The sequence below is a fragment of the Filicampus tigris genome, chromosome 14 (assembly GCF_054856515.1).
Source record: "Filicampus tigris isolate MCC_2025a chromosome 14, RoL_Ftig_1.0, whole genome shotgun sequence".
In the NCBI taxonomy this organism is placed as follows: Eukaryota; Metazoa; Chordata; class Actinopteri; order Syngnathiformes; family Syngnathidae; genus Filicampus; species Filicampus tigris.
This window is the reverse complement of record NC_141230.1, coordinates 11,743,653-11,769,474: the sequence shown is the minus strand read 5'-3', so window position 1 is coordinate 11,769,474 and position 25,822 is coordinate 11,743,653. Positions and strand designations below refer to the sequence as shown.

Below are 25,822 nucleotides of genomic sequence, written 5' to 3'. Positions count from 1 at the left end.
TGCATGTTCACCTTTGATGCTCGCTGAAGTCAGCATCAAAATAATCATAGTGAGGTGTGCTGAAAAAAGACCAGGTAAAGCAAAAATACTGTATATACAGACACAGAAGAAAAGTGTTGTTAAATGAGGCTTCAAAATCATCAAACATCAAGCCTTAGTCTCTTCTCTCAAACGCTGTGGGCTAGTAAGATTAAAAAAAAAAAGTTTTAATTTCAATCCTTTTATTCAAAAACAAGAACTTATTTCAAATTGACAGTGCAGGTAATGCACAAAAAATTGAAAATTGTCAAAAATGTTGATCGTATTCAAAAGTAAAAGCAGATGTTTGCTTATTTCAAAAAGACACAAAGATAATCGGTCTGCTTTGATGAAGGACTACATAAATCAGAGAATATCTACCGTCAAGAACCACAATTATAGATAGCAGTGTATACATGCTCTATGAAAACAATGGTATCTGATGCAATGTAAAATCACAGCTCACCTTCAAAATTGAAAAGTTAATGTGGACTATAATCATAAAATAAGGTAGGGCCTGACCGATTAATTGCCCGGCTGATTAAATCTGCCCATTATGGCCCTTCAAACATCAGCCAAAATAATCGGCCAAATGGCTGATGCTTGATGATTATTTTTACCTTTATGCACTCTAACCATTTACAGCAGTTGCACAAGTGGTGTCATTATTTATTTCACAGAAATCTATACCATAACCTTGTATCCTTAAATATATATCATGACATTATACATACATAATATTGATAAGGTCCTTGTTTATTTAATACATTATATATATATATATATATATATATATATTTTTTTTTTTAATTAATCAGCCAATTCATCAGTAATCTGTATTTTTTTCATCCTGCCAAAAATCTGCAACACCCTCATCGAATCCATATCGTTCAGGCCCTAAAATAAGCACACAAGCCACACCCAATGGTGGGAACATAAAGTCACTCCTGACTGGTCATCCAACTACATCACTGGGCAGCTCAAGTTCTTGTATAATGGGGGAGGGGTGACTCATTCCTGAACATCCAAGAGTGTCACTTGATACCATTTTAGCCATGGCCCAAAAATTTGGAAAAAAGAAATGGTGAAAGACAGTTAAATGCACTACCTCCACAGCTCAATACTCAGTTCCCAGTCTTTGCACCTTTGTTCAGCAGATTTCTTAAAACATGTATGCTGTATTTCAAAACAAATCTTTGATATCACTTTTCAGCAACTGTATTTGATCCGTTTCCGAACTGTACTTTCCAAGAGACGTTTTGCATGTGACAGTACCAGTCTGTTCAGGTGGTTTAACTTTTCCACTCACTTATTTAAGTAACACTACATTTTGCAGTGCGGTCACTAGGAAGGTCAACTGTTTGAATTGCATATTACTGCACATAAATAAGCAATAGTACAAGGGAATTCCCTGGCCCTGCTATGAAGAGTGCCTCATCCTAACTGCTGTCTCTATTTCTTATATTTGAGGCTTATTTGTGATTTGATGTACACGGAATCAAAACAGTAACGTCAATGAATTGAGTAGCGGTGGCAGGAATGGTATGTATTTGACTCGTGCTTCCAAGAGGTCTGCAGAGTTCCTATTGGGACTGGCTGTTGGGATTTCCCACAATGCTTTTAGCTACCGAGAGACATCCTTCCAGCATGAGCGAGGGGAGGAATGTGGTTGGAGTGTGGGAGCAACTGTGTCCTCACAGGAGGGAGGGAGGGAGCACGGTCAAGAGAAAGGAGGAAAGTACGGGTCTGATGGGGGGTAGGGAGATTCTCTTTACAAAATGGGATTAGCAATAAATACCAAGAGCAATAGACAGTGATGCATCATCTTGAGTCACCCTTTCCTAGATAACAAAAGTACAAAATATATTGAATAAATCACAGAACAAAGTTACTTGCTTGGAATTCTAGCCGAACCTGTATGTTTGTACAGGTGGTTGCTATATTACCTCCTCTTCCTATGTCTACAGAGAGCACTACCTAGCCAATCACACTTTGTGGAGAGTACTTCGGGCCAAGAAGGAACCAGTTTAAATTTCACAGCAGCTACCTTGCTTAATTTGGATAGAATATTATACCTCAGGGGAGGTTATGTTTCTATCACTGTCCGATCAGGCTTGTGCTTCCACTACAACCAGCACCTCAACAAAGACCTATCGGAAAGTGGGGCCAGATATTGCGTGGAGATTGATAATACGACCGCGGTTAAATGCATACCGTGCGGAAGCATTCTGCCTGGTGGAAACTAGATTTCAGATCATGTTAGTTGTGCTAATGTATGATCTCATTAAATGTCATTTCTGTTTGATCTTTTTAGATTGATGAAGATCCTTAAAAGATTTTGTAAGAGAAATAAGTGGCCTCCCACATGATTCACTTTGCTCAATAATTTAACTCCCAAGAGCCCGCATGTAGGAACTGGCGCTTTAAGTAAGACCATATTACACATGTTCCTCTCCACTCGATATGTAAGTGATTCTTTGTCTAGTGTGAAGTAGCGGCGCCTGGTCCAAGAAGAAGCCAGCACTTAGCCAGAGATGCAGAGAAGGGATGCAGATGGGCAGAGATGTGCAGGGTGAAGTGTGCGCGTGTGAGTGTGTGAGACGCAGATCAGTGTCCAATGCTGGTCCGGCTGGCTGCTGGAAGGGGCCGGCGCTCGTGGCGCTGCGCCCAGACTCCGCCAGCAGATGTGTCACTTGTGAGTCAGCTGTGCGCCGCTTGTATCACCGCGTCTGAGACACAGGCGCCCACCTGGGCTCTCAGCGATGAGAGCAAATGGTGTAATAACCCCTCTCCTCCTACGGGGACGTCTGTGTCACACCTCCTCGCCAGCCTCTCGTTTCCCTCGCCACTTCCATCTTGTTGATGGACACATTGCAGCTTCTGTCACCGTGAGATGACAAGATGTGACACTACACACATGTCGCCTCCCCAGGGATGGAAGAGCATTGAAAACCTAGAGGTGATAGGCATGGGGTTGGGGCTGGGTGGGCTGGGGGCGCTTGACAGACCAACCGAGGTAGTTGGCTAATGCCATGTTTGCGAGACCTTCCTCTCAGCATTTTTTTTTTTTTAAGTTTTCTGTGCATACAGCAGTGTTGTTAACACAGACCATCACCATAATATGTACGCCGGGCCAATAGTTGAGCTGGGCTGTGACTTTAATATGTAATGTGACTCCATTGGGATTAGTATTAGTGTAATACAGTAAGTATTCTCTCGTAAGGAATCATATTTGCATTGTCCAATCTTTCCTTATAACAGAATTTCCTTATGTGGGAAACGACTACGGTTCATGCCCTGTATGAACGTGCAAGTATGTCAACAAAATACATGTGTAACAAGTTAACAACACAAGCAATATAATGCAAAAAAGATATTTGCCCAAAACATTCTATTCAACAAAATCTGCACTATAAAGTACAGGTATATGAACAAAATAAAGTACAGTATAACAAACATGGTCCAAATACTGTTAAAAAAAAAACTACTGTAACACCAATGCAGTACAGTACTGTACTTAACTACAGTAAACTGTACTGTATTTTAATGTTGATTTTTCTCAGACTTAGGAAAAAATGAGTCTATTTTGAGTTGTTGTGTTGGCTTCATTCTTTGTTCGATTAAAATGTTTGTGTACCATACAGTTTTGTTGCAAATTGCAAGTAACTGTCCCGTTGATCATCACTGATGTGATTCTTGTGTATGCAAAAGGACACGTTGATTTACGCCACTGTACTTAGTCTGTCGAGCCGCAAACAATTTCCTCTGAGCAGGCAAACTGCCGGAATCGTACTGAGCCAGAATCGATTCCTTGTTTTTCAAAGTCTCGTAGATTTGAGTTTTTCCGACTCCAAGTGCCTCCTGGATGTTTTTTACTTTGTGTCCAGCTTCGCTTAATCGGATGCATTTCACTCTCTCTTCCAAGGTCATTACCGTTCTCCTTCGTTTGGATGCCATGATTTACCTTACGAAAATGTAAATGAACGCATTTGAAATCTTTTGCAATTTCAGTAAAACGCATACCAAAGAAGTAACTTACATGTCGCCGTTTTGGGTCCGATGATGGCAGAGCGCTCAGTTTTTCCCTAGTATCGAGCAGGAACTGCTTGAGTTTGCGCTATTGCGGGCTTCGCTATGGCTTCCGGGTACAGCATCGGAACTTCCGTTGTAAGGAATTGATCGGTTATGTAATATAGTAGTAGTAAATTTAATGCATGCATTTTTTTTTCCGAGTGAGGGAATTTCCGTCTGACAGAGGTCCGTAGGTGGAAATATTTACTGTAAATGTACATTTTGTGATGCTTCAATAGCACTGTGGGCTGTACTCGCACACGCCCAGACTAAACACTCTCTACATGCATGCACATTCTCTTTTTTTTTCCACTGACAGTTGGTTTCAATGTTTACATTCCGGTAGCGTTATAATTTTCAAAACTCCCATTTATAGACAAGGTTCTGAATGAAAACAACTATTTGTTCAACGCCGTTCTACACTGTTGTCATTTTAATAAATTGCCAAAACGACCTGCCTGTTTTTAGTTGAAAGCAGTTGCTTGTAAACAACCGCTCAGATTTGAACAAAAGAAATGCTATGTGATTGTCTTACTCTTGTCTTCGTTCATCTAATCTTGCATATATTAACCAGCAAGGGTTTTCATAACGATTTCCGTGACACTTGTGGATAGTAGATTATTTTATTTAAAATTCAGTCAATTGTGTGGGATGGATTATTGTTGAACCATGTTTGAAGCAATTGAGGAAAATATGGTGAATTGAGAGGCACTGATGATGAGAGCTGTCACTATTGAATATTTTTGGAATTTCATTATTCCATCTATTGATTGGATGATCGGAAACAATTTCATTTTGCATTAAAATGTATTACGGAACTATTTTGCCCCAATTACTGTATCAACCATCTATTGTTTATTTCGTACGGCTTAGTGATAAAAATACAAGTAAACAACAATTAAGCAATATCACACAAGAGGGATTGATGTACTCACCAAACGTTTTGAAACTCATTCAGTTACTGGTTAGGTTGTTGTTTTCCAAAGTAAAAGTAGGTGTTAACAAATGTCACAAGGATAATCACTCTGCTGTTATGCAGGACTACAGAAATCAGAGAATAATTGCCATTGGGTGGGTGAAATCAGAGAATTTGGACAATTTTAATTCAATTCAGTTAATTTCCCCATCTGCTATAAAAAGAGATAAATGAAATCCTTATCCCAAGAAGAAACTGGAAGATCTTACGAAAACAAATTTGTTTTTATGAACTGTGCGATCTGGGCAGAACATGGTGTATCATTACAGTTTGTAAAGCTGCATAACAAATATTGTTCAAGTCTAATTTGATGGCAAGTGGATTAATATTTATATTCTCATTGAACTTTAATGGGAAACAAATCATATAAGAAAAATACGTGAAATCCATGTCTTTTGATATGTTGCTTGCAGATCATTTTACTTTTTTTTTTTTTTTATCAGAATGTTTGATGCAGGCTAGCTTCAAAAGGGCTCAGACACGTCCTCCTACTCATGTCAACCTTGTCACGTGTGATCTTCCATATGTGTGTGTTGCTGTCGGTGTCTATCAGCTCTACTGCCGCACGGCATTCCTGACATTCTGTGTGTGTCACGTTTGAGTCATGTTGCCGCGTGCAGGGTGTGGCGTCACCGCCGCGGATGAGCTCCCTGGCGTTCCTGCGTTTGGTTCTAAAGTGACTTTCAGTACACTTTGTGGTGTCTGCCACCAATTGCAAAGGAAGACTGTGGAAAAAAAAATCACCCCCTGTTGATGCACTTGTTTTGCTTCTCAGATCGTCGTCAATCTGGCAAAAAAAAAAAAAAAGAAGCAGCTTGCAGTGTGTTTGCCATGGAGCTTTCTGTATGAGTGGAAATGGTTCAATTCAAAATTAATTCTTCAAGATCGGAAACAGGATCTAGTTGTCCAAAAAGTCGCCCAGATTTGAAAAAAAAAAAAAAGATCTATTAGTATTCACTATGTTATCTTGAAACCATTGATTTATCTCACATGACGTTAGCACAGTCACAATCTTGCTTATTTTCAATGTGAAAGTCAACTTCAAAGTTCACAATTTAGCTTGATTGTATTAGTGTGAGAGGAATGCAGGAAGTCAAAAGCGTGAAACAACATGCTTTCATAATAAAACACCAGAGGTTTCATTTGATGAACTGCCCTGCTAATGGCTCAACACTGAGGAAATGACATCTACTGTTATTAAAATAATAAGAGAATTTTTAGTAACAGCTTTAGGGTAAAGTTATGCCCTTGTGGAAGGAGGAAGATGGCCTTTTTGCCTCAGCCTACCTTAATCTATATGCTATATATTCTCAGAAAAGCCAAATGTGACCGATTTGCCCTAAACAAAAAAATAAAGTGCCCAAAGAAGGAATTGTCGAAATGGCTACAGAGCTGATTGAGAGCGGGGATGGGAGCAATACTTCGTGGCGACCGAATTGCAAAGCGGGATTTGCATAAATAAGGCTGAAACATCGGCAGGCCGAGCTGACGGCGGCTCTGAGAAGAAGGCAAGTGCCTTTGTTTTGGGTTATGCCTCGCCGTGAGAAGTCTCAGAATAATTCCAAGCAGTGAGGTGAATTAACGTCGATGGACAGTGGTTTTAATGCAAGGCCAACAACCCCCACCCCCACTGTCGATCCCAGACCATTAACCCCAAACACAGGTATAAATCCTCTCCGGAGCAAGTCTGGTTGACATAGCTCAGACGGGTCGCTCGCCAAGCTCAGCATTGCCGTGACATAAGCGTGTAATGAAATGCTCGCATTTAGTGAAAACCCACTCCAAGTGGAAAGAGAACTGTATGTGCCTTCTTGTCCAGAAGCAGAAAGTTGCAGGTAAACGCTAATTTGTAGAGATTCCTTGCATTTCCCGTTCACTTGCTTGCAACGATGCGACTTATAGTCCGGAAAATACGGTACATACAATTTAGCAATATTAAACAACACATACATACATTTACATACATACATTTAAATGAAATACATTCTAACAGACTGATTCAGACAAAATGAATTGACCTTAAGGGACTAATGTGGGCTGTTGTCCGGTATCTTAAGCCCAGCCCCATAATTACAATTATGATAGGGGTTGGTATCTCTGTAAATATAAAATAATAACAATAAATGCTCAAGACTGTCTGTCAAACGGCGACCCGGGAAACATTCAATTGCTGGTGGCTGTCTGATTCAAATGGGATTAGTTGCTCTCCTGCCTCCTCCAAATTTGTGTGCACGGTTGATAGTTTGAACAGAGACAGTCACAAAATTGTGGATTTTTTTTTTTTTCCGAAACAGATTTGGATTATTTTCTGAATTGCAAAAATGTTTTCATATTGTACTAAGAGGCAAGATGAAATGCCCAAGGATTTTGTCGGCTATGTGGAATTCAGCGCTTTCAGCCTTGAAACAGCTTATTTGGGAATCATACAATAAAGGAATATGTGATTTGAATTGTAACAAATGTGGTCAATTGTGTGAAAATGATCAATTAATTGTGTCTTGATGCAGCTGAAGCCAAGTGGAGTGTACAATAGTACTTGGTTGTTAAACAGCAGAGTTCTTGCCTAACTTGCTGTCCAAAGAGGACCAACGCAACCTCTGCAATTATGGCTGCATCTATGTGGAGCTCCGCTACGGCAGCTCCTCCAGGCGGCATTATTATGCTCAAGACGGCACTGGCGTTGAAACAAGAGTTTCGAACATTCAGAGGTAGATTGAAGTTAAAGGTAATTTAGTCAAATGCCCATCCATAGAGAGCAACAAGCAGCATAATTATTCCAAGTAAAATTAATTCACGGCCTATAAATGGTCTGTTGCGGCAATGAATTTGCAACATGAAAAGTAGGAGCGCGCCATTTGAAATGGAAGAAAGTGAATTTTCTTAGTAGATACGTCTTCAACCCTTCAGCGTCGCTACCCTGTGTGTGTTTTCAGCCGTTGGGCTTAACACGCGGCTGCATTCACTTGTTGACGTGCTCGTGTTTCTTAACAGGAGTCAGTACACTCGAGTTAACTTGATTTTGTTAGAGTTGGCTTGTATATTACAATGTTAGAGGTTTGGTCCAAGCCCCAGGCCCTGCTGTTCCGCCTTTTCTTTTGTTTAAGCAAAAGATGAAATGGTTGTATCTTGAATTGTTGGAAAACAAACTCAGATCATGATCAGAGCAGATCTTTTTGCCAAGTGATGCTAGTATACCGTATTGTTCAGCAATAAGAATGTCATCACAGGCTACTTGTAGGGCTTTGACACAATAAACCCCATCAGGACACACTCTAAACTTGAACCTGGCATTTCCGATACATATTCCCACAACGAATGCTGAATTCTGACCGTGATAAATGACGTTTTTAATTCTGTGATATTTCTGAGGAATCTAGTCTGCATCATTACCCTTCCCTCCTTTTTAAATCGTCTAATCACAAGACACCACAGAGGGTGAAATATCGAAATTGCCTCCCATCTTTCTTTGAAGAACATGATGAACCACACTGCTATTTAATTATTACCTCATTAAAAGCTCGAAATTGCCTCTTCCCGACTTTTGTTCCGGACTGGAATGAATGCATATTGACAATGACATTAACAAACCATCATCATCCAAAACCCCTCTTTACTTTTTCTTTTTTTTATTTTTTTTTTTTTTTGTTCGTTTTACATACATCCAGTTTACTAGTGATTCGTAAATAATTACGGAACCACATCACAGTGTGTGATCTGTATTGAGCACACTGAGGAACTTCCACTCATGGTGGTGTTTTTTTTTTTTTTTTTTTTTTTGCTTTCCTTATTGCGAGGTTTGTCCAAACAGTGTAAATTGGACACACAAGGGTTCTCTGTTCTTGTGCTCAAGCAGCCTCCTTATGCTCACGTGACTTTGCGATAGGTCCAGCGTAGACGTAAATCACTTTGCTTGTAGTAGACTGTTGAGAGATTAGTGCTGCTGCTGCTGCTGCTGCTGTAGTAGCAGGAGTCTTGTTTTCCTTTCTCCTCATTCTCGGTGACAACCCCCACCTCGAACCCCCTCCCAGACGCTCAAACGGTCCACCTCCTCCCCAGGAGAACTCTGGAGCCACTTACAATGTGGAGCGTTTGGAAGATCTGCTAAATATTTTGGGGATGACAATGTAATTTCACTGACTGGTTTGCGTTCGCATGCAGTCCACCGGCTTGCTCACCAGTACACAAAGGCTACTCACCCCCACCCATCTGGATTTACACCTCACTGTCTGCTACACTGTGCTGCACATTAAGACACACATGCTTAACCCTAAAACTCCTCTGAGCCTTTTACAGTTGAAAGGTGAAACCGGTTAGAGGAGTTAGGTATTTTGGAGCTCAGTTGTGCATTATCTTTTAGCGCCCTTTCATCACTGTTTCAGTGTCACTCAAGTTTTTGCGCTTGGTGCAGTTCTTTGGTCGGGTGTGGCTGTGAAAACCCCAATTAAGCTTGCAGGCCAAACTAACCTCTTGTAGGGGGTCTCAGGCTGCTTCCAAACTCGGTGCGATTTGGTTGTGTTGAGAAAGCGCCTTCGAGCCGCTGCATCTGGCCAATGAACCAATCATGTTTGAACCGTAACGACACATCTATAATGTTGACTGTGCATGGGTGTAATAATCAATAGTTGACAAGTCTGATGATTGTGACTAATTGATTCATCATGTCTGACTCTTGAAGCAATAGAGACACTGTAGGGTTCTTTATTAACTGTGGCAACTTCATGACTGTGACCACCTGAAGTTCATTAATGCTGGCCCGACCGGGCCTGTACAAATTTCATAAACAAATATGACGACGCAACACGTTCTCTCTTTTTGAATGTATAAGATTAAAATTCAATGGTTAGAGTTTTCAACCCAAGCATATTTTTATGTTCTATGCGGGCCCACTAATTGAAACACTGCGTTCTGATTAATATTGCTTTTGTGGAATATGAGTCACCGTATTTTCCGGACTACAAGTCACGTTTTTTTTTTTTCCATAGTTTGGCCGGGGGTGAGACTTATACTCCGGAGCGACTTTTGTGAAATTACTAACACATTATTACCTGTATATCATTTCACATGTTATTTTAACCCATATAAAGAACATAAAGGTAAATCCTAAAAGCTATTAAAATGCATGAATAATTTAAACGGTTAAAATCTAACATTGTGTTAAATAAGTAATTAAAATAGTATGATAAAAAAGACAATTTGACTTGTCTATCAATCCATCTATACAAAATAGTGTACTGTTCCTTTAAAAGGCGCCGTGCCTGGCAGTGCATGGTCTTGCGTCATCAGCCAGCCACACACACACACACACACACACACGCACGCACGAGAGCGGAGGAGAGAACAGATAATTACGACCGAATACAAAAATGCTTTTGGAGACTTGGAAACATTCTACATGGTAGGCGTTAAATAAAAGACTTAATTAATCGATCTACGACCGTTTTGGTGAGTTTAAAGTTATCTTACCGTAACTTTATTGTAACGCTACACGTGTGTATGTTAGCTAAATGTTACCATCGTAACTCTGTGGAAATGATGTGTACTAAGTGCACAATTCTATTAATTTTATTTATATGGAGACATTTATTTGCGTTACGCAAACAGAGACAACTTGGATTCCGAGAGGGGGTTGAGGGGGGCGACTTATACTCCAGTGCGACTTATGGTTTTTCTTCTGTATTATGCATTTTATGGCTGATGCGACTTGTACTCCGGAGCGACGTATAGTCCGGAAAATATGGTTAGCAGAAACGGGGTAACGGCCAATCACGGCTCAGCTTCAGAAAACGGGTCCGCCGTGATTGACTGAAATATTTACTTGCTATAGTATTGTGATACACTTTTCAGCTGTATTGCCCAGTACTGTGCTTTGTCACAAGTTTTCAATGTGTCGACAAACCATTCTTCATCATTCCTAGCAGCATTAGCTGTGCTTTTGTAAACACGTTCCGCCATATTCACATAAATTTTTGTTAGTGTGCGCAGTGCATGTCAGCAGGGAACTACAAAAAAAAATAGATTAAAAATGTTTACATTTATAATAAGTATATTATGTATGTCACATGAAAACACCCTCTGTGAATATCACACACTTTAAATCAGACACCTGAATGTAACTTGTTTTTCTTCCCTTTTCAACTGGCTGGCTGCTCTTGTGGCCTCCGCTGATAAATTGCTATGAAATATAGCTTCCTATCGTGTCCATTTTACTTCTTTTTTTTTACTCACGAAGGATGAGAAACTTTAAACAGCCATCTTTATGCTTGCAAAGGCAATGTGATGCAAGAAAAAAAATTGTAAAATTACTGCAGAACGAACAATTTGATCTGATATGCTGGTAGTTTGTTCATGTTTTGAAAGGAAAAAAATCCATAGGAAATGATCCAACAAGAAATAGATATTACTGACATCTTAACATCCTTTTGGAGTAAGTGGTCTAAAAACAACGAAAAAGCAAAATTTTTAAGAATTCTACATCATCAGTGGCGTTCAACTTGAGAGGTTTTAATGTACTGTATGTATTTAGTTTTGCCTAGAATATAGTCTAGTGTTCCATTTTTGTTAACAGCCTCTCTTTTTTTCTCCCTCTCTTTCTCCGCAGTGTGCCCAAGGGCCATTGAAAGCCCCCTTGAGGAGTTTCATAAATACACAGTGAACGAGAAAAGACTCCTGGACTATTGTTATTGTTTTTACACATTTTCTCTTTTGCACAAACAAACCACACACATACACATATTGGGGCGGGCGCACACACTCACATAGACAAGGACGTGAGGGAGAATGTTGGAGGTCCAAGAGGAGAGGCCAGCGGCGGCAGGTACAGCAGCGACACATTTCAGCAAGAAGGAGCGCGGCAAGAAGGAGCGAGAGGAGGCCAAGGACGGACGGGGGAACCTCAGCAACCTCGGGAATCCCGGCTCCAGGAACATCCGTGCCAAGGCGCCGCTCGCACACGCGGGCAGTCCCCACCAGCACCTCACTTCGCCCTGTTCTGTCGTACTGGTAACCCCATCAATGCACTCCAATAGGCTAAAGAACTCCCCATCCACCAACACACAAAGGTGAGTGGGGCCAGAATCCATGTAGCAATTACATGATGAGCATGACTTGACTTCATAACCCTACATTTGTTTTTATGACATTTTTAGCAAAGCATATTTATCAGCTAAGTGCACTGAGGAAGTACATGCATCTTATTCGACTGTTAGACTGAACATGTAAGAAAACATGGCATTGGTACCCTTATATAGCATTAAAAGCATCCGTTCTTCTGGGAAGACCTACAAGATTTTGTTTGTGAAAGTTTGTGTTCATTGATACACTAGAGTGCATTAGTCAGAGCTGCCAACTGTTGGGAATTGTTCGTATTTTGTTCCAGATATCACTCTGAGCATTAACTTGTTATGCCCGTAAAACAGATTGTTCCAGATATTTACAAAATCATTGGTCAAATTGCTCAAACAGGTTGAAAACAAGCAGAAAGAGTTGGTAGATAATTGCGATACATGTTTAACATGCCAATTGCAGATATTGGGTCCAGTAAAGTAGTGCTCACGCATGCGCAGTGGAAGCTAGCAGACGAGTCCGACGTTAGCTTGCTGACGACTTAAGGCTAACCCCCAATCGCCTCCATCTTAAATAGATTTAGTAGATCAGCAGCGAGGAACAAAGGCAACACCACAAAGTGAAGCTTAATCTCCAGATTTTTATGTCAATAATGCGCAGGCAACAACTGTGTGCTAACAACAACTTTATTCATCATAGAAGAGTAAACACCATGACACTATAGCACCTGTCTTTACTGTTGTAATAATTGTGGGACTACGCCGGCTCGTTAAAGCTCGAATCAAACTTTTCATTCACAGATGATTGGCAATTTGCATTGTTTTTTTGTTTCAGAAAGAGCCTGATGGCTGTCAGTGGTTATAAAAATACCAAAGGATTTGATTTGATATTATCTTTGATCAATTGGCTTGTTTCACAGTATCCGTGAGGGAAGTGTGGAAAATTTTGGGGGGAAAACCCAGTTGTAATCAATAAGCCAACATGGCTCTATGGTCTTTTCTTCACATGTACGTATGTCACTACTGTATGATTGCTGTAGTGAAATCAAATTCAGGTCCAATCCCAACATGTCCTTGTGGCCTCAAGCAAAGGTCCTCATGTGTGATCCGGAGATGTCCCTGGGTTCAGGGAGTGCATTGTCTTTGGAACTTTTCCCTGCAAAGTCATGCTTTAGTTCTCTGGAAACAGCTGTCTGGACTGCCAAAACTCTCCTGGCGTTGCCCTGCTTTTCTACTCGCAGCAGCCCCATGAGTTTGTACATATAGTGAGCAAGGCTGTGGTTGTGCTTTTTGGACTTGTTGGCATTCGTTTCACACTGCTTGTACAAGTGTGTATGAGGGCGAGTGGGAGGGAGGGATTAGGGTGTGGCAAAAAAGTTCTCTGAAAGTTGGATTTGTCCTGCTCGACGAGACTGAGCTGCTTTCATAGTGAGCTAGTAGGGCAGCAGCAGTCATTTCTACGGGGGCAATGTCTGCAATGTTGTATTCTTTCCATGGAGGGCTGCAGATGAGCTAGAACACTAGCTTTCAAGGTTAGAAGCTTAATTCCTCATATTTTAAAAATATAATAAATAACAATAAATAACCTACATTGAGCCCTCCACTCATGTAATATGTCCCAAATTTGATCATAAGTAGAGCCCGACTGATTAATTGTCCAGCCGATGTAATCGATACTTGCTCTTTTAAAATCAACGAAAATCGGCCAATTTTATTCATTTATTTTTGCCAATGGTTGCCTTTTCTTTTTTAACATGACAACATACAACAAATATGATGAGATTCAACCTGATGGAATGAGTTTCTTGTTGTCATTTACAATGTGAATGAACTTGTCAGTAGGCTACTGTAAATGTGCCATTTCCTTGAAGGATATAGTATCTTTCCAATAAAAGACGATTCAATACGTATCACAGTATTTTTTATAATTAAATAATTAATTAAATAAACGATTCGGTTCAACTTGATGCAGTCACATATTTAAACTCAAACCCGATTTTTCAATTGAAGTTGTTTTTGTTACACCCCTAATGGGTTACCTCACTTGATTTCTTCTTTGATCTTCCTTTTTGTTAAAGTGACTTGAACACAGTTCGATCTGGAACACTGTTCAATCTCCTATTTCCTCATAGGAAATAATGGAACTAGGAATAATCAATCCCAGGACACACACACAATATTTTGCATCTTGCTGTTATGATTTTAGAATTGTCATACATGCTTAAAAGTAAGCTAACCACTGTTAATCATAAAACATTAAATCAAAACAATCTACTTTTGACCGAGTGATGGCCTGTATAATGATGCTGGGCTCTCATTGCTCATTTTTGCATTGGTTTACTCTACATTATTCCTGCCTGCAACCTTCTCTTGTTATGTTCTTTTGGTGAAGCTGCTGCTCCATTTTGGACTACATATCATATCTTACACAGATGCCCCACAAATTTGCTTTACAAAAGAAAAATGACAATCCCTCCCAAAACACAATAATCCTGTGATACTGATGGTAGAAACTGAGAATGTGTGTGATTTTGTTAGACTCTGGAGGCGTATGTTAGCCGAAAATTGTCTAAACTCCGAATTGTTTAACCTCTTTAACTTCCTCTCTTTTTATTCCCTTTTATTGTTCATGCTCATGCATAACCAATCAAATATTTTGCCTGATTTAAAAAAAAAAAATAATAATCATGACGAATAGAAAGTTGACTCTTTTTGTCTCATCCTTGCATCAGCCCAAAACCTAAGACGGAGGCCATGGTACGCTCACCTCCCGTCATGTCCCCCTCCACCGCCTCCCAGATGGACTCTAAAATGCCCAATCAGGGTAAGCCAGGGAGTGCTGGCAGCCAGTCGCCCTGCGATCCCAAGACCCTGGGTGCCAAGGGAGCACAAAGCGTGGCAGGGGGCATCGGCCTGAAGAATGGCCAGAGCTTGACCTCCGGCCCCAGCTCCAAAGTGAAAGTGAAAAGGGAGCGAAGCACATCGGTGGAGTCGTTCGAACAGCCGGAGAGCGGAACGCCCACCAGTGAGGATAAAGGTAAGGCATCTTATAACGGCCGCTTGATTCATGTTGAGCAGGTTTCAGGGGCCGGTATTACTCAGAGGCCTTGTAAAGATTTGCTGTCAGCACCTATGATTTTATAGGGAAATTACGCCGTCTTTCTTCGTAATGAAGCTTTTAACTGCTCACCATTGAAAGAACAGAACAAAATCTGAAATGCTTGAATGCGGTTTTGCCTGTAACTCATGATGACCCTTTGTCATATCCAGTTGCTATAGACATGATCTCTTATTGAGTATGGACATAATAGCGCAATTGATCTTGGAGTGGAATGTTGATGAATTGCATTTTTTTAAAAATCATGACAAAATGGAATGCACTACTTGACTTTACGGTTGACTGAATCTCAATTAGTTTGCTGTCTAAAGAGGAATAGCATTAGCTATGAGGAGTTGAGTTATTTAAAGGAAATGAGGACATTTTTGACTGTGGGGAAACTGAATAATCTTGAGTTGACCTTATTAGAGCATGATTGTTTGTTGAACAATTTTTATGGTGCACATCATGCAGTATCATAAACAATTTGAGGATCCCAGCGGCATATTGTGCGGTTGTCTACGGCCATTTATTTCTAGTTGGACCTCGGTTTAGGAAGCTATCAATATATTTTGAGATTATAAAAGGCTGACAATGAAATAGTTTTCACAGCAGAATGTTGTCACGCGGCACAGGAAAACGCTCTCACTTATAACAGGACCTTTTCATTTTGTTGTTTTATATTTCTGGCCTAAAAGTTGTTTTTTTTAATACGGTATTTACTAGTTTTACACAGGATACTGGTACCAGTACCGTACCGTGAATTTTCGGTATCAAAAACGGCTCAATACATTTTATTTTAAACACCGGTATTTAAAAAGAAAGAAAGCATGCACCTCACCAACTCTATCTTAAAGGCCAGTATACATATGGCTGTCGCCGCCTGTCTACCAATATGTGAGAAACGCCTTTAAAGGGGAAGACAACCCAAACATATTTTTTTCAGAATGTTCTATGCAGGCCCACTAGTTCAAATAAGGCATTCTGATAAATATTGCATTTGTGGAATAAGAGTTAATCCACCCGTTTTTATCCATCTCAGGGGGTGGCCATTTTGTCACTTCTGTTGATTGAAAATGACATTACAGTTGCTCAGGCAACAACCAATCACAGCTCACCTGTTTTCTGAAGCTGAGCCATGATTGGTCGTTAGCAGAGCCCTGAGCAACTCTGATGTCATTTTCAGATGACAGCAAGTGGAAAAATGGCTGCTCCATGGAGTTGAACAAAAACGGGTGGATTTTACTGCTTAACTCATATTACACAAACGCAATATTAATCAGAATGCCATGTTTCAACTAGTGGGCCTGCTGGGAACATTCTTGAAACAAAGTTTGGGGTTAATTTCCCCTTTAAAGAAAAGAAAAAATAAAGATATATAGATCTTAAATGAAGAACTTAAAATGGAAAGTAACTTTAACATTGTGTCTTAGTCTGTATCAGAAAAGATTTGAAGTGCATCAATTTTCCTGAAATAAAATAAAATAAATAATCGCCACTGCCAGTAGTAGTAGTGGTAAATGTGCAATTACACTTAATTAAAAACATGTCCCCCGGGGTCCCATTACTAGTGGCATTGCACCTCGGCCCCCAGGAGGGCCCGCTCCACTATTTAACAAGGACTGCGTTAACTGAATGTTATTCTCCATCATCTCGTCCATTGTAATGCACAAAAGTTGAATCGAAGCAGCTGGATTCTTGCTTGTTGAAAACGTTGATTCAACAACCAAGTAGAGTCCGGTTGCCTCGATTTTTAACTTTTGTGGACTTTGTTTATTTTATACCACTATAAAACATACTTTGTGTACACATACATGTTTCTCGTTGTAAGTCACATTGCCATGTGTAAGACCACTATTGGTTTTGTGTGTTTGTACAGACAGTAGCAGGGTGAAAAGGATGTGTGTGGCAGAGAGGAGGCAGCCTTACAGTGGAGCCGACTGGTGCTCCGGGGGAGAAAGTGATGAAGATGACAAAGGATTCTTCAGTAAGTGTGCTTCCAAGCATGTTTTGGTGGTCCATCTGTTGATCAATTCCACGCATGAGTGCATTGCAACATGTCCTAAAGCCGCAACGTCTTGTCTTGTCGCAGACTGTAACTCCAGTGACGTGAAGCCACCAGATTCTGTCAGCCATTCTACCTCCAACGCTGGACTCAGCCGCTCCTCCACGCCCTCCCACAATTTACTGGGTGGCCAGGGCTCCACGACGGAACCTGCTAGTGGCCAGAAACCAGGCTCCAAACTCGTCTATGTCTTCACCACAGAAATGGCTAACAAGTAAGGGATCTTGACGGAACACTATTCATTCTCTCAAAGTGTGCGGGGGCATTTGTGGCTGGAGTGAAAAATTGCTGTAACGCTTCACTCATTTGGTGCGATGAGTACAAAAAACAGCAGAAGTGCTGAACTAGAGTGTTAACAATTTTATTGATTACAGAAGCAAATGGAAATTAAATCCTGATGCCAATAAAGACCAAATATTTCCCCACAATGAACTCTCTCAGTGGGTGTGCATATAAAGTGGTTGTCTGTTTTCTGATCTTGCCATGATCACTGCCACTTGAATACAAATAATATAATTGTGTCCGTTTGTGAACTCTGCTTTTCTTCTTGCCTACAGGGCAGCTGATGCAGTTTTGACTGGCCATACAGAAAACATCATCACCTTCCATATGAAAAACATCTCCAACAGCAAAGACAAAGCTCACCTTCTTCTGGTAAATACATCCTAAAATGCACCTACATTCATCACACATAAACATGTACACCTCTCTAATCATTTATTCATTTATTTTACCAAAGAACAATGCAGCAAATGCCCTCCGAAATGACTCCAAGCCTTCCCAGCAAACGCCGTCCCATGGCCAAGATCAGAGCCACCCGCCTGGAACCAAGCCGTCCTTAACGGGCATGGCAGAGCCAGCCCCATCCCAGTCCACAAACCAGGGGAGCCAGTCTGGCGTTCTTCCACAAGATGGCTCATCAGCCGCGGGCATTGAATCAAAGAATCTTCCCGGCGGTAGCCCCAGCAACAACGCAGGCCAAGTTGACCAGACACCAACAATGAGCCAGCCCGAGGCAGGCCTCAATGCTCCCACGGCAGGTGAAGTGGGGCAGGGCGTAGGCCCTGGGGGGGCGGGTCTGACGCCCCAGCAGCAGCAGCAACAGTTGGCGCAAGAGCTTTTAAATATGGAGGCCAGCACAGAAGGTCTATCCCAAGAGCAGCTGGAGCATCGCCAGCGCTCGCTGCAGACATTGCGAGACATCCAACGCATGCTCTTTCCAGATGACCGCGACGCGCCACCACCTGGGCCTCCACAGTCACACGGTGGGCCCCACGATGGAGGCCCCGATGGTCCTCCGCGGAGGTCTGAGCCAGGCCCCTTGCAGGCCATGATGGCACAATCTCAAAGCCTTGGACCACCTGGTGGGCCAGGAGGACCTCGCCCACAAGGTCCACCCTTTGGACCTCCCCATGGGCCCAGAGATATGCCTCCTTTTCCGCAGGATGAAATGGGTCCCCACATGGGGGGTCCGGGTGGCTGTGGAGACGGTGATCAAATGACCCCGGAACAGGTGGCTTGGTTGAAGTTACAGCAGGAGTTTTACGAGGAGAAGAGAAAGAAACAAGAAATGCAACATCGGCCACTTCCTCCAGACATGATGATGCACACCCACGGTCCACGCGGCATGATACGAGGACCTCCGCCGCCCTATCAGATGGGCCCAGGAGAGATGTGGGGAGGACCAAGTGGGCCACAAGACCCTTACCCAGAACGCATGGGCATGGGCCCCGGGCCCGGCCCCAGAGGCATGCCCCCTCACATGCAGAGGATGCCTGGCTTCTCAGGAATGATCAATCCTGAGATGGAGGGACCCCCGCGGCCCGGAATGGGGTGGCCTGACGATATTCCACCTCGTATGGGAGACGCACGAGGGTTTCCTGGTGGTCCGGGGTCCATGTTTTCTGGCCCCGGTGGTCGAGGGGAGCGCTTCCCAAACCCTCAGTCAGTTCAAGAAGCTATGTTCCACCAAGGTATGGGAGGAGAGAAAAGCCTTCCCCCTGGCATGATGATGGACATGCAAAGGATGATGGGCCACCAAAGAGGTGGAATGGAACCAGGAAATGGCATGGGTATGTTTCCAAGAATGCCCGGTGACGGTCCTATGAGCCCATCGGCAAGGCTCCAGGGAATGGGGGCTCGAGAAATGGGTCCTGAGTTCGGCATGGGTCCTGGTCCAGGGCCAGGACCTCACATGCATCCTTCCAAGCTACGAGATCCTCCAATGAACATGAGTCCGGATGAGATGATGAGAATGAGAGGAGGCCCTCCAATGGAAAACATGGCTGGCCAAGGCAGGGCAATGCAAGGGCCGCCTTTCACTGAGCAGCCACAACCTGGAGACTTTCCTATGGGGCCTGGGCGACCTTTCCCGGGGGGTCCCGGCGGAATGAGGGGCCCGCACGGAGAGCCACCGTTTGGCCCAGAACACAGAGCCACACCAACGGGAGGCAACGGTCGCATGAATCACCTGCCCCCCAATGCTGGCCCTCCACAGGGCCAAAGAGGGCGCAAGCCAGCAGATTTGAATGTCCAAGCAGGTGGGGGCAACTCTCCCAGCGTCAACCCACTCAAGTCACCTCCTCTGAGGCAGGTGCAGTCTCCCATGATGGGCTCACCTTCCGGAAACCTCAAGTCGCCTCAGACACCGTCCCAGCTGGCCGGCATGCTTACGGGTCCGGCGGGGCCCCAAGCCCCTGCAGCACCCCCGTCATCGGCGCCAATGAAATCACCGCACTCCATGATGGGATCGGCGGGAGCCTCCCCTGTTCACATGAGGTCTCCTTCTCTTCCCAATCCCTCGCCGGGATGGGCCTCCTCACCAAAGCCGCCCATGCAGAGTCCTGGAGTGCCGCAACAAGGTGGCAAGCCGCCTCTTAGTCTCACCTCACCAAACATGATGGGGAACATGGAGCAAGGTAGAGTACATTTGTGCAAAAAATGTATTTGGAGCTTGTTAGTAGTTGAACATGGACAAATATACACATCGTGCATATTTAAGTTTCTTAAAAAAGCTGTTGAGTTTGAGTTTTTGTCCAATTGTTATAATTTTGATTGTTGTATTTATTATATGGAGAACATAATTACCACATTTTTTTCACTCAGTGAAAAAAACTCAGCCCCTCAGTATAGGTTGCACTAGTCAAAAAATGCATCACGAAGAAGGGCAAAACAAAACATATTGCTGGCGTCGGGCGTAATCCTCGTACCGCCAAAATCATCACTACAGGAGACCCAAAAAATGGCATGTTTTGTTCAACCATTAATAATGCAAGCCATTTTCCTCACTTAAAATTGTCAATAGATAATAAAAAAAAAAATACACACAATGTGTGGAATGACCATTAGTATAGATTTGACCAAAATATACATTTGTGACGTCAGAGGTTTCAGCCCGATGCCAGCGATGTATAAGTTGCTCCGGAGGTTGATCCATTTGAGACCAAAAGCTCGGAGTCCCACTCAAAATCCCTGTTCCCTAATCACGGTTGCGTTCTGAAATAATCTCCGAGCGTGCACTGCTTCATTCCGACCGTTCGGAAACTGAGCGTTGTTCAAATGTGCCATTCCTTAATTCAGTGTGTCTGGCAGTACAGATGGAAACTGTTCAAGCGTGAGCTGCTGATTGGTTTATAACATAGGCTGTCTTCAGAAATGAATGAGAGGGGTGCGTGCTCTGCCTCTCTAAACACACACTCTCAGAGTGGTGTTAGGGTGTCAGTGAATTTCAGTTGGCATCCCATGTTGACTCCAGCGAACGAGTTCTGATTGGACAAAACTTCTGCTTCTAACTAGGGAGAACTTCTTCTTCGTTTAAAATAGCTCACCTTGATTAGCATCTCATGTCGCATTGTGGAGTCCTGGTCAGTTATGGTACCTTTCGGTGATTTAAATCACTGGCTATGTTTACATGGACAAAATTACTTTAATCCGATCAGAGTTCGGATTAAAATTATGATCGGATGCACTGTTTTCTTGCATAACACAAATATTGATCCGATTAGGACTTGCGTGTTCATGCATCACACTTTTGATCGGAACAAATTATTCTGATATGCGCAGCTTGGCCAAATATGCCGGAAATAGTAGAAGCAGCCGTAGCGACTCCCGTGTCAACAAAACATCGGCTCCGTCCATTTCTACTTAAAACGTTAGCGTTATTTCATGTATTTTTCCCGTTTGTGCTGTTAGGTTGAGTTAACACTTCCTAATGGAGCTGCAAATGTACCAGGTCAGTCTTGCGCCCGACATGTCTTTCGCTCGCTCTGCTTCTACAAGCTTCGGGGGAAAACAGAAACGCGCGTACTGTCACAGACATGCGCGGTAAAGACTGTTTGTTCCGAAATTTCAGAGTAAGTGTTTTCATGCGCGCCGATCGGATTATCAATCGACGTAAACCACCCCTATCGTTCAGAATAAAACGTTGATCAGAAGGGGCTTGATCGAATCCGAATATTCTAAATGGGGTGTGTACCTAAAGCATTTTTATTCCGATCAGTCTTTTAATCCGAATGAATGTGTCCATGCAGATGCAAAACTAGCAATATGTCACACATTGAGGCACACGTTCTCACTACCAGGAGGACATACTACCAGACTACTGTGTATTTTACATATCCATCCCAAAAAATATTAGCCTTAAAAAAGATATATGATAAAATAGATTATCTGATTGGTCTTGTTTCCAGACACTTTCCTATACTCGACCAATGGCACATCTGTATTATGGGTGTGCAGTCCACTGCTTCCATCTTGTGGGCATACAGTTTACCGCACATTGTCACAAGTGTCAACGTTTAAAATAACAGTATGCCAGGAAATCCCAGTTTTTGATTCATGTTTTTGTACTTGCACCACGCAGGTGGTAATGGCCCTGCCTCTGCCCCGCCTTCGTCCGGCGCGCCGTCTGGCCCAATGTCCCTCCCGGGCAACGTGCCGTCGGGCAGCCCTTACACCATCCCGCCTGAGCCCACACTCTCCCAGAACCCGCTCTCCATTATGATGTCGCGTATGTCCAAGTTTGCCATGCCAAGCTCCACGCCGCTCTACCACGACGCCATCAAGACGGTAGCCAGTTCCGACGACGACTCGCCCCCGGCCCGCTCCCCTAACCTGCCTTCAGTCAACAACAACGGTAATGTTGTAGTACAATGGCAGCCTTTTCCAACCCTTATTGAATATTATGGTACCTATTTTTCATGAGAAGAATCACAAACTTAACAATTGTCACAAAAGTACGAGGGGCAGTCAAAAAGTAATGAGCCCTGTTCAATTTATCCGACTTGTAGGTCATATTTTTCCAGAAATTTCAACATTGTGTAGTTAAATACTCGTTTAAATATAAACTGTTAAAAAAATTATTTGAACACATCTACTTTTGGAAATGATATCATCATTGGATGTCCACCAGAAGGAAATGAGCTGTGATTGAATACCGGTACCTTGTTTTGGAAGGGGAAGCAATTAACATTTTCAAATGATTACAACCCAGGATTCATCTACTGTCACTATACGATCGAGTCAAGTTTTGTCGCTCTTGTGACGCTCAATAAGCTCTGAACAAGCTTCAAAATGGCTTGTGGGCGTCTGAAAGTTTACTATAATTTTTTTTTGTTTTTTTTTTCTTTATGTGGTCTCTCTACATCAGAGATACTGAAATAATGATGAGCCTGTCTCAATTTACTTATCTGTGTGTGTGTGTGTGTGCATGGCATGACTTAATCTGTTGCACGAATGGCAACAAGCGCATCCAAAGGATAATCATGCAAATTCTGCCATCTGGTGGAAGAGCATTTAGTTGTGTCACTGTATGTCACCGGCTATGATAGATGAACAAACATGCCCTATTCATCGTATAACAAATAAATATGTACTTTTTGGACCAATAAAGTTTCATCATCACAGCACAGTAGAAAGGTTACTCAGTATCATTTCTCTTGTGTCCGTCCATAAGGTATGCCGATGAACCACCAAGGCAATCCCCGCATGATGGGACCCGGCAACTCCGGACCCATGCCAGCCCTCAGCCCCCTCGGTATGAACCCAATGGGATCCCAGCCTCTCTCACACGGAATGCCCCCACAAATGCCTTCTCCTAACGCCCCGAACATGGGCCCCGGTATGATGCCTCACGGCATGATGATCCCCACAAATCCGCAAGACCCCGGAATGGCCAACCCCCAAATGATGCCCCAGGGACGTCTGGGTTATCCACACCGAAACCAGGGCTACCCGCTGACCCAGTCCCCATCCCAGCAGGGCCCCTTCTCTCCACACAACGGGCCCGGCGGGCACCAAGGTTTCCCCGGTCACCCCATGGGCTTCCAGGGAGAAGGAGGACCGATGGGCGGACGAATGGGAAACATGCCTCACGGGGGCGGGCCAGACGGGGGGATGTGTAAGCCGAACACCCCCGGAGGACCCGAGTTCAACAACATGCAAGGCGGCTTCAGCGAGGCGGACCTTCACGAGGTGATGCGGCCGGGAGCGTCCGGCATCCCCGAGTTCGACCTGTCCAGGATTATCCCATCGGAAAAACCCAGCCAGACTCTGTCCTACTTTCCTCGCGGCGGAGGGGACAATCCCGGAGGCAAGCCGTCGCACCCCTCCGGCTTTCCCATGCAGACCATGATGGGCGACGGGCCCCCGAGAATGGGAATGCCCATGCAGGGGATGGGGGGGATGCCGGGGGGGCCTGGCGGGGGCATGGGGCCCCAAGACATGCCAATAGGCAACCCCGGCCACAACTCCATGCGCCCGCCGGGGTTCATGGGCCAAGGTATGATGGGCCACCAGCCGCGGATGATGTCCCCGGGCGGCCCCGGGGGAATGATGCAGGGACGGCAAATGGCCCACCCTGGCCCGGGTGGCTCCCCTAACATGATGATGTCACTGCAGGGCATGGGCGGCCCCCCACAGCAGACAATGATGATGGGGGGGCAGATGAGGCCGCGTGACATGGACATGGGCTTCAGTCCGGGCCCTGGAATGTTCTAATCCGGAAAATTTTTAATCTAGAATGTTCTGACACGGAGCATGAGGTTAAGTGAGGAAGTATTATCCAAAAATGGTGGATGTACCCTGGAATCAACTGAATGGAGACGCTCGGTCACGTTACGCTCGTGGACTGCGGGGACTTTTTCCCAATGGAGGTGGGAGTACTTTTTGCCACAAGAACAATTTTGACTTATGAACTTCAGAATGTATGGAATTGTTGTGCATCGGTTTCGCAAAAAAAGAAAGAAAAAAAAAACAAACCGTTTTCATGTTTTTGGGGGACTTATCATGAAGAGTTGGACAACAAAGTGGAATCACAGTTGCTCTAAGTCAGTATGGAGATGCTACAGTATATGTCCATCTTATTTTTTCCTTCTCCAAATTGAGAACAAAACTAAATCATGGACGTGGTATGAAACAGGATCAAGACAAATTAGTGCTTTGTGAGGACTTGGGTAGAACTCCATCTTTGTCTCCATAGTTTTTGACTGTTTCTGTACTGTATAGACATGTGAGCGTGCGTGGTATGTGTGGTGTGTGTGTATAGGCATTCTATCAGTGACCTCTCGACTCCTCTTACCGGACTTTAATTGGGGGAGGAAGCGCCCCCCTCCCCTTAAAAAAAAATACTGTACTGTTTACCATTGGTGGGCTATTCGAATATTAGTCTATTTTAATTTCCTTTGTAACTCCAGTGTATAACAAACCAAACTATGACCTCATTAAGATAATAGTATTATTAAAAAAAAAAGAAAAAAAAAAGAAAAAGCACAAACATGGACCGTCTACCGAAAGCGTCGTCTTTTTATTTTTAACCACATGAAGTGTGTGGGGGGGGGTGATCCTGAGGGGCTTTGCAGCACAAAATTAGTACCACACATTATTACAAGTTGTGCTCAAACCTCCAGGTCTTCTTTAGCCAGCGTAAATCCTATTGCTAATACCCAGATGTGCTATGTGTGTTCTTGTTCCTGTTTTTACTTTTTTTGTTTTGTTTTGTTGTTTGCGACTCTCTTGTTGACTCTGGGTAAATCATTCCCACAGCAATAATCCCTCCCCCCTCCCTCCAACGGTCCGCAGAGTGGAGTGGGTTCAATGCCGAATCGAGGTATGCCAGGTAACATAGAACTAGAGTTAGCTAGATCTGGTGTAACGATATAAAAAGCGAGGCCGTGAGTGAGACGCCAATGTAAACGCGCACTGCTTTTCACCATCCAGTTGACTTCCTCTCTCTTTTTCTCTGTTGTATAAGCTTGTCATGTGTTTCTCCGTTGGCTTTGGTGCAAATAGTCTACCAGGGCTGTGGTGATGGACTACAAATAAAAGATATTGTTTTGGTATATACATGTCGTCCATTGCCTGTATGTGTGGATGGACAGTATGTTGTGGCTCTTGGCTACTCGCCAAAGGAAACAACTCAATTATTTTCATCATTAATCTTTTTTTTTTTTTTTAAGATTACCAGTGACCGCAAAGAGTGATGATAACCGTAGAGCAGGAAATGGAACTTACAGCGACACAGAAAAGCATCTGTTTGC

General features: G+C 43.3%; 1 protein-coding gene across 2 annotated transcripts in view; it reads left to right on the top strand.

Annotated features, from left to right (window-relative positions):
- Positions 1-25,624, top strand: part of bcl9 (BCL9 transcription coactivator) — a 43,901-nt gene extending 18,277 nt beyond the window's left edge. For both annotated transcript variants that reach the window (XM_086050995.1, XM_086050994.1), the window contains exons 3-10: positions 11,664-12,123; positions 14,859-15,163; positions 17,103-17,210; positions 17,316-17,502; positions 17,846-17,942; positions 18,028-20,206; positions 22,150-22,422; positions 23,242-25,624. In XM_086050995.1, coding sequence (XP_085907121.1) covers positions 11,843-12,123; positions 14,859-15,163; positions 17,103-17,210; positions 17,316-17,502; positions 17,846-17,942; positions 18,028-20,206; positions 22,150-22,422; positions 23,242-24,284 — 4,473 coding nt within the window. In that variant the 5' untranslated portion in view covers positions 11,664-11,842 and the 3' untranslated portion in view covers positions 24,285-25,624. The remainder of the gene's footprint in view (positions 1-11,663; positions 12,124-14,858; positions 15,164-17,102; positions 17,211-17,315; positions 17,503-17,845; positions 17,943-18,027; positions 20,207-22,149; positions 22,423-23,241) is intronic.
- The last annotated feature ends 198 nt before the right edge of the window (positions 25,625-25,822 follow it).